The 13735-nt window shown below is 35.0% G+C and overlaps 1 protein-coding gene across 3 annotated transcripts in view; it reads left to right on the top strand.

Annotated features, from left to right (window-relative positions):
• Positions 1–13735, top strand: part of MPDZ (multiple PDZ domain protein) — a 134407-nt gene that overhangs the window by 113737 nt on the left and 6935 nt on the right. For all 3 annotated transcript variants that reach the window (XM_012721488.1, XM_004677661.2, XM_012721487.1), the window contains 10 exons: positions 2072–2164; positions 2250–2324; positions 3453–3606; positions 5364–5509; positions 6165–6248; positions 6426–6619; positions 8269–8416; positions 11022–11108; positions 11970–12060; positions 12864–12907. In XM_012721488.1, coding sequence (XP_012576942.1) covers positions 2072–2164; positions 2250–2324; positions 3453–3606; positions 5364–5509; positions 6165–6248; positions 6426–6619; positions 8269–8416; positions 11022–11108; positions 11970–12060; positions 12864–12907 — 1116 coding nt within the window. The remainder of the gene's footprint in view (positions 1–2071; positions 2165–2249; positions 2325–3452; positions 3607–5363; positions 5510–6164; positions 6249–6425; positions 6620–8268; positions 8417–11021; positions 11109–11969; positions 12061–12863; positions 12908–13735) is intronic.

Here is a 13735-nt window from a genome sequence, read left to right as displayed (position 1 = left end):
AAGTACACTGCTGTGGGGAGCATCGGGCGGGTCAAGAGAGGTCTGCCGCACCATGTGGTCATCTCCCGGGCAGGCGGGAATCGAACTCATGTGGAAGTGGCTTTAGCTTCTCAGTGCAGTGCTTTAACCCGCTGCGCCCCCAGGGAGGGCCTTAGATGTAGATTATTATATAAAGAAATATTTCTTCATGACAACAGAGAAACCTGTTGGTATGGGAAATCCAAATGGAGGGAACATAATTTCCTTTGGGCAAAAACCTTAGGATTTGGTCATTTTGGTAGCTTGCTGATCTTTTCATTTATTAAGCCTGATTCTTTTACTATTAGATTAGGTTTGGGGGCTTCAAAATTCTGGCAAGGTTAGAGTATCTGAAGCATATTGGGTTATATCCTATAGAATTGTAAGTAGAGTATATGTTTAGTAGCACTTTTGTACAACATGTCAAGCTGTTAAACCCTCCGTTATTGTACTTGACCCTAACAGCAACTTTGCTGATGGGAAAGTTTTCTTGTTCTATTTTATTTATGATGAAAACTTTCTAAAGCTGGGTAGAAAGAAAGTTAGAACCCAGTTCTGCTCACCCTCAGGTGATAGTTTTCTCTGTCTTATGCACATGACTGATATCCTGAACAAAGTGGCAGTAGAGAGACACACAGTGATAGTCTGAATGTTATCAGACATTAATAATCTACCACAAAAAAGCCACAGAGTTGATCATCTTTAAAATGGTGGTGTAGCCTTGCCTTGATATGAAATATCTGATGGGAACCCTTGCTCTCCTGTGTATATTGCAGAAAGACTATGACAAGATTCTCTTTCTTTTGCTTTATATTTCCCTAGATGAAAAATTTTAAATTTGATTTTAAATTTATTAAAGTATTTTAAAAAAGGCAAACATCACTGTTACTGAATATTTGATTTCAATACAAAAAATGTGAAAAATATAGACAAAGTAATATAGACATACAGGCCTGATAGATTTTCAGTGCAGGATTTTGAGGTCAGAGTTCAGAATATTTTCATTCTATTACAGATCACAACACAACTCTCGGGAGAAACAAATATGCACAATCAATAATAGAATGGACAGAATATCAGCAGTCCCTGTTTTAGAAAGAAAGAAGGCAGAAAGGGATGAAGGAACCCAATTTGGTGGTCATTTCTAAGCCATCATTCAGAGGAGGAAGATATTTTGGTTTTAAATAACTTTGTAGTTTACCAGTGACATAAAACTTATTTGAAAAACTGTATGTTGCTTAAATTATTAAGTGCAGTTTTGTTCTCTGGTTATTTTGTTAGTTACACATGATAGATGACTGTACTCATATACACACACACCACACTCACACATATGAGAGAGTGAATACCCACATATTAGATTATACATATGGATATGAAATATTCAAGTATAAATACTTGAATATTCCTTTGTAGGAGAAATAGATGGAATTTCCCTTTAGAAAAAATGTGATTTGCTTAAGAAAAGAAGGAATTTCTGTCTTAAAAAATTTGTTTGTTGAGTAGTTGATAAATAGCACAGTATATGTTTTAGGGGTATAGGTTCACACATTTTTAAAGATTTATGTATTTATGCATACAAAAGAACTGGGGTATAGGCCAGAGGTACACGGGTGGTGAGAGGGTCCAGCAGAGACAGAGTGGGGAGCAGAACAGGCAGATCAACAAAGTACACTTAATGAGTGGAGTAGTGGGCAGGCTAGGAGAGGTCTACTGTGCCATATGGGTCACCTCCAACGTCAAGGATTGAACTCACACTGAAGCAGCAGTAGCTAGCTTGCAGTGCTGCATTCTAACCTATTGTGCCACCAGGGTGGACCTAGGTTCACATTTCTACCAATGTATGTTATCACTCTACTCCCACCACAGAAGCACCATAATCTTCCACCATAGTTCCTTGAAAGAATTTCTAATAATGGGCTTTATGAAAGTTTTAATGACTCTTCTACTGCTTGGATGTAAGGTAGCATTCAACAGTTATGTCCTCATACCTTTTCTTTTGTATAAAATTAATCTGTTTTGAGTCTGAGAATTGTCATTTTTATTTCTCTAGGATCAAGGGGGTTTGGGCATTGCTATCAGTGAAGAAGATACACTCCACGGAGTCATCATAAAGAGTCTAACAGAGCATGGGGTAGCAGCCAGGGTGAGGCTCTACATTTCCCGGTATCACAAATTGTTGGAGAATTACTTCTTGGAAATCACTCAAAATGGGACCTGTTTTCATTTAGGATGGACGACTCAAAGTTGGAGATCAGATCTTGGCTATCGATGATGAAGTTGTTGTTGGCCATCCTGTTGAAAAGGTACTTTTCCAAAAGAAAGCAAATATTAATGTGAACTCTCCTTGTGCATGGCGACTGTGTGTATGTTTATGTATGTGTGTGTGTGTGTGTGTGTGTGTTTGGTGGATCACAGTTTTAAAAGCTATGCTATATATTCTTAAGGAAAAAATTAAGAGATTATCCAGAATTTCTTCAGTTTCTGTTTTTCAATCACAGTGATGTTGAGATACCTTCTGTTGACTGCTAAATTCCGTATTCAGTAGGCATTGTGGATAATTTTCATTTGGTTGCCGGTAAGAAACCTTGAAGCAGTTAAAAGGACAACTTAGTGTTAACACTAAAAGAATACTTTTTAATGAATATTTGTTCCATTAAATATACACTGTGTATTTTTCTTTATACACATTTTTTAATACTCAAAAAATCTGTAACTTTTATTGGTTAAACAGTTCTTTATACCTGAGTTTCCTCCTCCTCAAATTTTAAAGTACTTATGATGAGTCTTCCTTGAGACCTTTCACTAAAAATGCCAGAATAAAAACTGTGTTACTCTTGAGATTTAGTGTGCAAATGTTTCCATCTATGCACTCAAAGCTTTGGCCAGCAAAAAGCTTTCATTCAGCTTAAATTCAGTGTGAATACTTGCAAAGTTTAGATCATTTAATCTGGTCTGTGTCCTAACTATCCATTTGACTGATTCTTCTGTTGCAGTTTTTTCTTATTCTTATTTTAGTGTGTAGCTTTCCTTTTTTTATTCAGAATGCTTGTATAAATTACTGCAGATTCACTGTAGAATCAGGAAGTAGGTGCAATATTTCATGTCTTCTAAGATTGTAGGGAATCAGAGAGGTAGATGAAAAATGTAAAAGGTTGAAAACCCTGTTCTTAAATAAGGCAGAGTATGGTGAGAACTAAACTTATAGTAGAAAATGACTGTGGCATTAATGTATATCAGGTAAGTTGAGAAACTAGAAAGAAATTAGAATCATTCTTTCTTGATCCCTTAAGTCCTGACAAGGAAATAGTTTTCCAATAACTCTTTCTAAAGCATAGATAGAATTGGACACCAATCACAAAAGTGACTTCTTTATTAACAGCTACTAATTTGATTTTATATTTTCTTTGCCTCCCACACCAACACCTTACCAGTTTATTAGCCTTTTGAAAACAGCAAAGACATCAGTGAAACTTACTATTTGTGCTGAGAATCCAGATTCTGCTTCAACCACTGGAGAAAAAAGGAACAGCTCCCAGTCTGCAATGGCCCCTCCACCTGGCTCCCAGGAACCAGAGTCTGTCCGAAGTAAGGGGCTAGCCTCACCCAAAGCCTGCATGTTTGACACACTCGAACTCAGCAAGTCCCTGTAGTTAGTGTTTGAAAGGCCGCAGTTAAGGAGACATTGGTGAGAGGTGGTATAAAGAGAGACTTCTTAAGAGAGAGTGCTGGCCTCTTGGCATGTGATGATGTGTTGTACAGTAATTGGCCGTAGGGCTAGGAGTCCTCTGCCACTCCTAGTCTAACCTCCTTCATTCTAAAACAAATGATGATACTTTGTGATCTTCTATGACTTTTTCCTGTGGAAACCTGTGATTTCAGGTTTCTGACTATGAATTATAACATTAGTGCTTTACTTTTTTTATATTGTGCAAGTAATTTAACTTCTCTGAGTCACAGTGTTCTAATTGGTGAGAGAGATACCGTAACACCCGCTTCACTCATGGGATCAGCTATGCCTGATTCTGGAAGTAACAAGAAAATTTGTCAATGCCACAATATACGTAGTAGATCCAATTGTGTAGATTGAAATAGAGTTCATTCTAGTATATTGAGACAGATTATTCTTTTGAGTTACTTTTTGAGACAAACAACAGTGTTCTTTAATAAAACAATAAACTTCAAACTTTGAAATATAAAAAAATGCTTTAAACATACTGGCTTTTTGTGGAACTGGGCTCTAACAGGAACGTTGTTTTTTTTTTTTTTTTTAATTTTAAAACTTTGTAATATAGTTGGAGAAAAGTTCTTAAAGTAAAATATATCTGATGAATGTAATTCATTTAGAAAGACTGGGTAAAATTCACGGAAGTGTTAAAAATTTATGGAAATATTCTCAATTTTCAGTTTTATGTGAATCCCTAAATAATGTTGTCTAGAAAAATATGCTGAATGAAAACATAACATAAAAGACACTATCTTACACCTGTTCTTGCCATTTCAGGAGGAAGAAAATAGTCTGTCTCAGATTCTTTCCTAAGAAGAGCATCTTGTATAAAGCATAAGCTACTCTACCAAGTGTCCTAGTTTTCTCAAAATATGCTGTTTGTTGTATGCTCTTTGGTAAATCATAAAACATATGATATAAAGACTATCATAAAACAAGGTGTGAAATTACATTCTCCTTGTTTTTCATATCTATTCAGCTCTGAGCCTGTATGTACCTGTATTTAATATCTGAGTTTATAAAACATCAAGAGAGATCAAGGAAACAAACTGCAAATAGATTTTACTTTATGTTTATAAGATCAGATATTAAATACAGTTGCATGTTTGCTCAGATTTAATTATGTGAGACTTGGTCTAGAATGATTAAAAAAAAAAGCAGAAACAGCTTTGAAAGGCAGTGGCAACATGGTCAGAACTACTGATGTGCTTTATGTTTTAAGGTGTTTAGGTCCCTTCTGTATATCTCATTTCTGAGATTTATAAATGAGAATTTTAAAACAAGTTTGTTTGACTGCAGTGAAACGTAAATTATTAAAGTGAAACTAGTGGTTCAAGTCAATTCACTGTTTTCAATCCTTTATATATATTATTGCTATAAATCTAAAACTTTCAAAATAATAAAGAAAATTTTCATGCCTATGCACCACCTTAAATTACCAATGATGATATAATATAGTCAAATTTGTTCTTTTTAATTATAGATAAAAGATTAAGGTAAATTGAATATCACTAGTCCTGGTTTATTTTCCTACTCTGTCCTTCCCAAGGCAAAGATGTGTTAGTTTGAGAGATAATACTATCAAATCAATTTTTATTTACTTTTTTTTAAATTTTAGGTACTAGCAGATCTTCAACACCAGCAATCTTTGCTTCTGATCCTGCAACCTGCCCCATTATCCCAGGGTGTGAAACAACAATTGAAATTTCCAAAGGGCGAACAGGACTGGGCTTGAGCATTGTTGGAGGGTCTGACACTCTTCTGGTGAGAAGCTTCAAACACACAGGCAGGCCCTTCATCGAGCTGAGAGGTCATCACTGGGAAGATTGCTTTCAGTTTTATTAAAGAAATATAAGGGCTTATGCCTTATACATTGTTATTTTAATTTATCGCATATTGAACTGTGTACGGGAATGTTTATCTTGAGTACATTAATCTGACTCAATAAGATTCTTTTACATCTATGATTGTGACCTTTAGGTTCATAATAGGTCTATCAGTTCCCCAGTCATTGGTATATTCTAATTTCCTTTTTTCTGACTAAATATAATTGGATTATTGAGATAAGTTTGAAAAATTGAGTAATTTGTATGTAAAATTTTCTAAATAACGAAAGTAACTTTTCAAATCTAATCACTTCATTTGTAGCTAGGAGAGGTGTTATATCCATTGCATATATTATCATGCCTATATATGTATAATTTACATGTTTTACAATTTTTGCTTTAAATTCACTATCATTAGAAAGAACTATAAGCTTCTTTGAGCCTTTAGTAATTGTCTTTGAATTCTGATAAATTATATAGCCATAAGTCTGTAGCCCTATTAATGCTTGTAAAAGTATATTATTTCTAACTCCAATTTTACTCACCATTCCTTGAGAGAATGATAAAGGATGAATGTTCATTTGGGCCTTTAGGGTGCTATTATTATCCATGAAGTTTATGAAGAGGGAGCAGCATGTAAAGATGGAAGACTTTGGGCTGGAGATCAAATTTTAGAGGTATGGAATGCTTGCTGTGCTTTTGGCCATTACAATTATTAAAGAAAATGTTGCTCTGTGGAAAACAGATTTTGCTTCCTATTTCTTTCTTTCTCCTCTCTCCCCTTCTCTTTCTTTTCCCTCTCTCTCTTTCTCAGTTTATCATATCTGTCATAGTCATTTCCCATTTCTATACAGGTGAATGGAATTGACTTGAGAAAGGCCACCCATGATGAAGCAATAAATGTCCTGAGACAGACACCACAAAGAGTGCGTCTCACTCTCTACAGAGACGAGGCTCCATATAAAGAGGAGGATGTTTATGACACCCTCACCATTGAGCTGCAGAAGAAGCCAGGAAAAGGTCTGGGATTAAGTATTGTTGGCAAAAGGTATGACTTGGAAGAGGTCAAACTCACTCACCTTTTGGAAATGACTGACTTTAAATTTCCTTGAAGAATACTAGTAGTAATGGAGTCATTTTCTGTTAGTATTCTGTAGGCAGTTATTGTCAGCCCACTTAGTTAATGTAGCATCAAACTTGAGCAGTGAGCTGGACTTTACTGCTGCCAGGAGTTTGTGATGTTAAGACCCTGGATTTCCATATCACCTTCCTGGAGACCTGGCCTCAGGCTTACCCCAGTGGGCTGAGGCTGGTCTTCAAATAGCCCTGGTTCCCTTGCATGCCCCCAGATGTGTCCTTGGGCTGGAAAATTAACTCTGAGCATATAGGTTATAAACATTGTGTGTGTGCATATTTCCTACTTACAATCCTAGTGTCTCACTCAGTCTCCTCCCTCTTATCAAGATCATGTGACTGTTTAAGGGAAGTAAATTAGGAAAACTCCTTAAAAAAGAGGTGTCTGAACTGAGGCAAAAAAATAGTTAACTGATAATTTTAGGTCTAGCAAAAGGATCAGCATGAAAGAGAACATGTCTTTAAGTGGTAATAGAAAGTTAAATAGAGTGGAATGGCAAACTGGTGAACATACATATAAAATAGTATGTTAAGCGCTATTATTCAGAAAAAGGGAAAGCAGGAGATCAAATGGTGAACTGCCTCATTGAACACATGACCTTGATAAGAACATGAGATATAATTAAACTCCCAGCAAATATTTCACTTACATTTATCTTTGTATCTCAGCAAGTTCTTGGTTTATTTATAGTTTTATCATTGAAAAGAGGATTAAAATAAAATTCCTATTTGTTCATTTTGAATAAATCTATCAAATATGAAAGTTAAGTTTGTAATTACTTCAAAGTAAAAGATCACAAGAATGGTACTATTAAATTTTAGATAACAATTGGATTTAGTGTGAGATACACATTTAATAATATTAATGATGTTTATGCAAATTGTACCATTTTTATTTAACAGTAAATATTGGTTACAGACTTCATTATGGCATAGAAAAGAACAGTAGACTAAATACCCATGAACTGACAGTTAAGTTCAGTTTTTGCCATTTAATAACAGTGTTACCCATAAAATGAAAATAATAGCCACTTCTAACCATTATACACTTATTAAAGAATAAATGTTTATAAATATCTCTTTAAGCTATGAAATACCATGACATGACATGAAATATTATTTATCACAATAAAAATTCAAGTAATGTATTAGAATATACAGTAAGGCTGAAATTGATAAAATATTTAAAACCACAGAAATGGAAGTAAACTTTTAAGTTAAAAAAATTAGCTTTCAAAGCCCTCCTGGTGGTGCAACTTGTTAAAGCACAGCTATAGCAAGCTGAAACCACTTCAGTGCGAGTACAACCCCCACCCCGGAGTGACCGACATGGCACAGCAGACTTCTCCTGACTCGCCCACTGCTCCCCTCAGTAGTGTCCTCCATCAGTCGGCCTGTTCTGCTCCCCACTGTGTCTCTGGTGAATGCTCTCACTGCCCTTGCACCTCTGGCCCGTACCCCAGTTCTGTATGCATAAATAAATAATTTTTTATAAAAAAAGTTTTTTTTATTATTTTATGATGTTTGAGAAAAAAATTTTGACATGCAAAGTTTTGTTTGTAGAAATGACACTGGAGTATTTGTATCAGACATTGTCAAAGGAGGAATCGCAGATGCTGATGGCAGACTGATGCAGGGAGACCAGATATTAATGGTGAATGGAGAAGATGTCCGTAATGCCACTCAGGAAACTGTAGCTGCTTTGCTAAAGGTAAAAGTCTAAAAAATTTATAGAGTAATACAGAAGAAATAGAATGTAAATTAAGCTACCAATGTGAAATAGTAACAGTTATTGTATTTAAAAAGTCATCTCAAGAGCCTTCTGGTGGCCTAGGGGTTAAATCTTAGTTCTATCGCTGCTACAGCCTGAGTCCCATCCATGGCCAGGGAGCTAACCTACATATGGTGCAGCAGATCTCTCCTGTCTTGCCTGCTGCTACCCAGAGCTGTATTTTTCAGTCAATCTGCCTGTGTTGCTCCCCATTCTGTCTCTGAATCTTCTCACCCACCCTGAAACTCTGGCCGACACCTCATTTCTTATATGCATAAATAAATAAAATAAATCTTTAAAAAAAAAATCAAAGTTCATTGTTAGGAAGTGAAGGTGATTTAGTGTGGATTATTAACGTGACAGAACTTTCACTGTGAATTATATTAATAATTACCATATTTTGGTTCATTTTAAGTTATGAAATATATTTTCTCCATGAAGAAGAAATCATTTACTGATTAAAAAAGCAGAGCCTGTATCACTTATAAAATAAATTGTAAAATAGTCAGTAGGCATTTAAAAATATAACTGTAGGAACTCTAGCTTATTTCCTGTCAGAGAATATTCCATTTTCTAGAGGGAACTTACGTTCCTACAAAAAGCAAACTTACCTCATTTTCTTTGGCCAGAAGTGTGTACTAAATGCCTGAAGATGTATAGTTCAATCTTGATGAGACAAAGATCCTACTGGGTGGTACCACGGGGTGGTCACGTGAAGTGTGTCAGTGACATGAAGACTTCATGATAGTGGCTGGCAGCACTAGAGCTATTCAAGTTCTCAGGTGCTAGTAGGACCTTGCTTCAGTGACAAAGACTCCTGGGGGAATTTTCAGCTAATCCTGCATTATGCACCTCTGGGATTTGGATGGGATCTGGTACATTAGTGTTTGTTTAAATTTAGATATTAATAAAATGCACTTAACATGTATCATTTCTTACAGATATATTGATTTTTTAATAAGGTAAATATAAATTTTAATGAGTAGTATCCTCCATTTTGAGATAAGTTAAAATAACTATTAACTCTATACAATATACTTAAAGAGAGAAGGAAACATCCAGAAAGCAGTAAATTGATTTTAACCAAGCTAGTGTTTAAAAAATCATTTGACAGTATATAATGAGAATCTTAAGCATTTGCAGAACTTTGATAACTGTAGCTGTTGCTGCTTATTTTTTTTTAACTTAATAGTTCTTCATATAAAAATCTCAAATAATATTCAGTAAACAAAAATGTCATGTGCTAAGGTTCTTGGCTATGCTCTTTATAATGATGCAACACAATTGACCAAAACTCTGTTAATTTTAGTAAGCAGAGCAAAGTGCAGGATAGACGTGTCTTTAAAATGATACTAGTGGTAATTTTGAACGTAAAAAATATAATCAGGGAGAATATAGGACAAAATTGTATCTACAGCATAGATATCAGTATGTAATATAAAGGTCTTATAGTTTTGTTAACAATAACTGGGAAGTAATTATTAGAGACATATAGTCTTATTTTCCTGTTTTAGTTCCAAAATTTTCTTTAATAAACATGAATTGTTTTAATAGTTAAAAACTCAATATTTTTAATAATAATAACATATTCCCTTGAAGTTTGAAAGCGACATGTTATGTTGTAAGGTAGATGAAAGAGTTATAACTTCACATGGTATATAATGGATAGAACTTGTTAACCTCTATCTATAGTTACATAAACTGGACAGGCAAATAGGTTTAAGATGGGTTTGATAAGTCCTTCCTTCCCACCTCCCCAACAAAACAGCTTAGATATTGCAGGTAAAGTTTTGAGCCTTTCCAGTTTTATTCATAACCTGCATGTTCAGGAGTGCTATGAACCTTGGTATGGACACCCCCATCAGAAGCAGCATAATAATACCCTTGCCTAATCTCTATGTAAATGCTAATTTAAAAAAAAAACTGTCATAAACATTACACATGGATTATCTTACTAATCAAAGTAACTGATTATCATCTCCATTTTTAAAATTCAGAAAAAAATACCAAGATAGATATCTGTCATGGTCACACAGCTAGTAAATCATATAGTCTGATTCTAAAAGCTCAGGATCTCATTGTGGACTTCCACACTAAACTATATAGCATTTCTTGCATGCTTGTGGTTTGTTTGTAAAAGGCTACAGGGACATTGTCTTAAATTCTTACTTTGTATGTATAGCATTGTGGCTTATTTAAGTATTTTATAGCGGTCTTGCTTTTAAATCTTCATTTATTTAGTTCATTTGGCACATCTAAATCAGTGTGTTTTATGAGGTAATTGTTCATTTACTTTGTGTTGGTAAAAGCAATCTCTATGTAAATCATGAGGTAATAAGACTCTTGGTGGTGCTGTTGCCTGTCATTATTTTTATGAGTTCTGAGGTTTCAGAAAGGCCTCATTCTACAAAAACTTGGAGGTATCCTTGCCTGTAGAAATTCCAAAAGGAGGATACCTTTCACAAATTTTGCCTTGAAGAATAAAATGTGTTCCTAAAATCATGACAGCACATTAAACGTTTCCGTGAAACAACCAATCCCCCAGTGTTCCCTAGGCACAGTAACCTTGGAAGTTGGAAGAATCAAAGCTGCCGCATTTCATTCGGAGAGGAGGCCTTCTCAAGTGAGCCAGGTGGGTAGCTGTGGAACTCATCAGGGTCCACATGCCAAAATGCGCTCAGTGGAACCCTGACTGTGGCTCTGCCAGCGGGTGTATGCACAGGCTGGAGTGCTGGTGGACTGGCTTACAGACAGTCTATAGGGAATAGCAAGAAATTAGAGTAGACAGGTAAACAAAAGGCAGACTGGAAGATTTTGTTATTCTGTGCAACCTTATTTCAAACATTCTTCTTTTCTGATGAGTTTTCATACATATTCAGCTTTATATAGTTTAATATATGTAAAGCAAACCAAGGTAACATTTTAAATGATTTTGAAACACTTATTAATCAGTGCTCAAATGGAAATACTCCATGCAGGTGAACTGTAGATTCTTGCTCCCTTTATTCAGTGTGCTTATATAGCTCAACTTTTTTTGCAAGTCTCTTGCCTCAGTCTTTTCTGATCACAGAAGCCCTGTTTTCATCAATCTGTCCTTAATTAAAGATCCCTTACTCATCCCGGTTGACTCCCTTTTATTGCCTGCATTTTATTTCCTGTATATTGGCCCCTTTCCAGTCATGTAAATGGTTTAAATTTTGAGATTAACTTGAATCAAATTATGGAAATGTGCTGAAATTTTCAGTTAACTGAAATCAGTTTTATCTACCCTTCTCCCTTCAGTTTATTTCTGTCTCTAGACCACTTCTTTGGAGAAAAAAAAAAAAAGAGAGAGAGAGAGTAGGAATTCTAAATGGCCCTTCAAAGTACCAATTGCACTGGTATAGTATTTCTCTCTAGATACAGGAAAAAAATTGAATTCTGAAATAAATGGCTTTTAGAGGGTGTGTTATTGCTTCCAAAACTTTGTAAGATAATCGTTATATATTTGCAGATGAGTGAAGGCAGCCTGTCATCATTCACTTTTCCACTTTGTGGATCCAGTACCTCTGACTCACTGGAAAGTAGCTCAAAGAAGAATGCACGTAAGATCAGTCAGTTTGATATTTATGCACAGTTCACAGATTTGAATTTTGGTCATTAACAATTGATTTTTTCCCCCTCCCAACACTTTAGTTTACTGCTGAAATATTTTTCTTCCAGATAATTCCATGTCTTGATATTGGTGCAAAGATACATGTAGGCAAGAATTCTGAACAACACAAAGCTGTGCCTATGGCAGCTTTTCCCATTTGATTTTCATTTCACTTCTGTTTAATGTAGCACCAATAAATCAGAAGATATTATCTAGTGAAGCTTTTCTTTTCCATGAAGATTCCAAAAATTTTGATTGAAAAAATGAATATAATCCTCCTGTGTTTTAATTACATGAAATCATCATGCAGAATGTTTTTTTGGCTGGGAGCATTGGTTGAAAGTTGTTCAAATTGAGGAAACTAACCATATGGCAGTCTCTGTTTGCAATGTGACTAATATTCTAGAAATTTAGGCACTTAAGTCTATGGATTCTTTTTAATACACCCATGACTTTGTTCCTCTCAGCTGTGCACATGTGTCTTTCTCTCTAAAAGCACATTCTGTCCTTGATTCATTCAAAGTGATTATGTAGTTATATAATCGCTGTTTATAAGAAGAAGAAAAAAATGGAATGGTTTCTGTTTTGTTTTTTTTTTTTCCAATTGGAGAAATAGTTCCTGTAAAAAAAGATTTAATCATATCTAATAGCAATTTTGAACACTCCTTTTCAAAAAAATTAGGGTACCATTTGGTTTTATCCAGATACAGTTACAGCTTTAATACCCACGTTTTCTCTTTTTCACCTTTACAGTGGCATCAGAAATACAGGGATTAAGAACAGTTGAAATAAAAAAGGTAATGTGGGGAAGGGAAAACAATAAAAACTATGTTTACTTCAGAGGCTTTTACATGCATATTTTCCTGGTAGATGTACTGCTTTATAATACTATATAGGAAAAAAATGTTTTAAGCAGTGAGAAAGTATTACATGCAGTGGAATTAGCACAATGCAATATTTCCTGAATTTTCTGTTCTTTGTGCTTTGTTTGGAAAACCATGGTTGACATTGTTTGTGTTGTCAAAAATGGCATTGACGTAACTTCACAAAAATAATGCGTGACCTGTCGCTTATACAGAAAAGTAAGCCTTTGCTTTCAACAGATATTTCCTATTCTGGATCACATTCCTCTGACAGTTGTACATAGGAGAGAAAAAAGCAGCTATGGGTTAGTTACCCATTTCTGTGTGCTAACTCTCTTGTAGAATTAGGTCACCACCTTCTGATTTTATATTCGCCACAGCCCTTTGTGAGTGGAGATCAGTTTTGTCAATGAAGATCTAGTGATTGATTGGGAGGGGATGGTATTATCCCAGTTCCCAATGTTGATAAGTGCAAGTTCCTGGCTTTGAAAATTGATCTCTCAGATTTTGAGAATTGTGGCTCTTTCACTTTATCAGCTTATCTGCTTTTTTATGAGCCCCACTACTGATTTTCATTTATTATGTTATGATTTTCTTTGCTTTTTAAACAGTTTATTTTCTAAATCATGATGAGAACCTGTTTGAATTTAAGTAATCCAATTTTCTTGAATTAATTTTCTGTCCTCACACTTAGAAGATCAGTGTTAACTATGGAATGTGCTAAAGAAAGCAAAAGTGAATCTGAATCGGAAATACCACTTT

This window comes from Condylura cristata, unplaced genomic scaffold, assembly GCF_000260355.1.
Source record: "Condylura cristata isolate star-nosed mole 26May11 unplaced genomic scaffold, ConCri1.0 scaffold00006, whole genome shotgun sequence".
Classification (NCBI taxonomy): Eukaryota; Metazoa; Chordata; class Mammalia; order Eulipotyphla; family Talpidae; genus Condylura; species Condylura cristata.
This window is presented reverse-complemented; position numbering and strand designations above follow the sequence as displayed.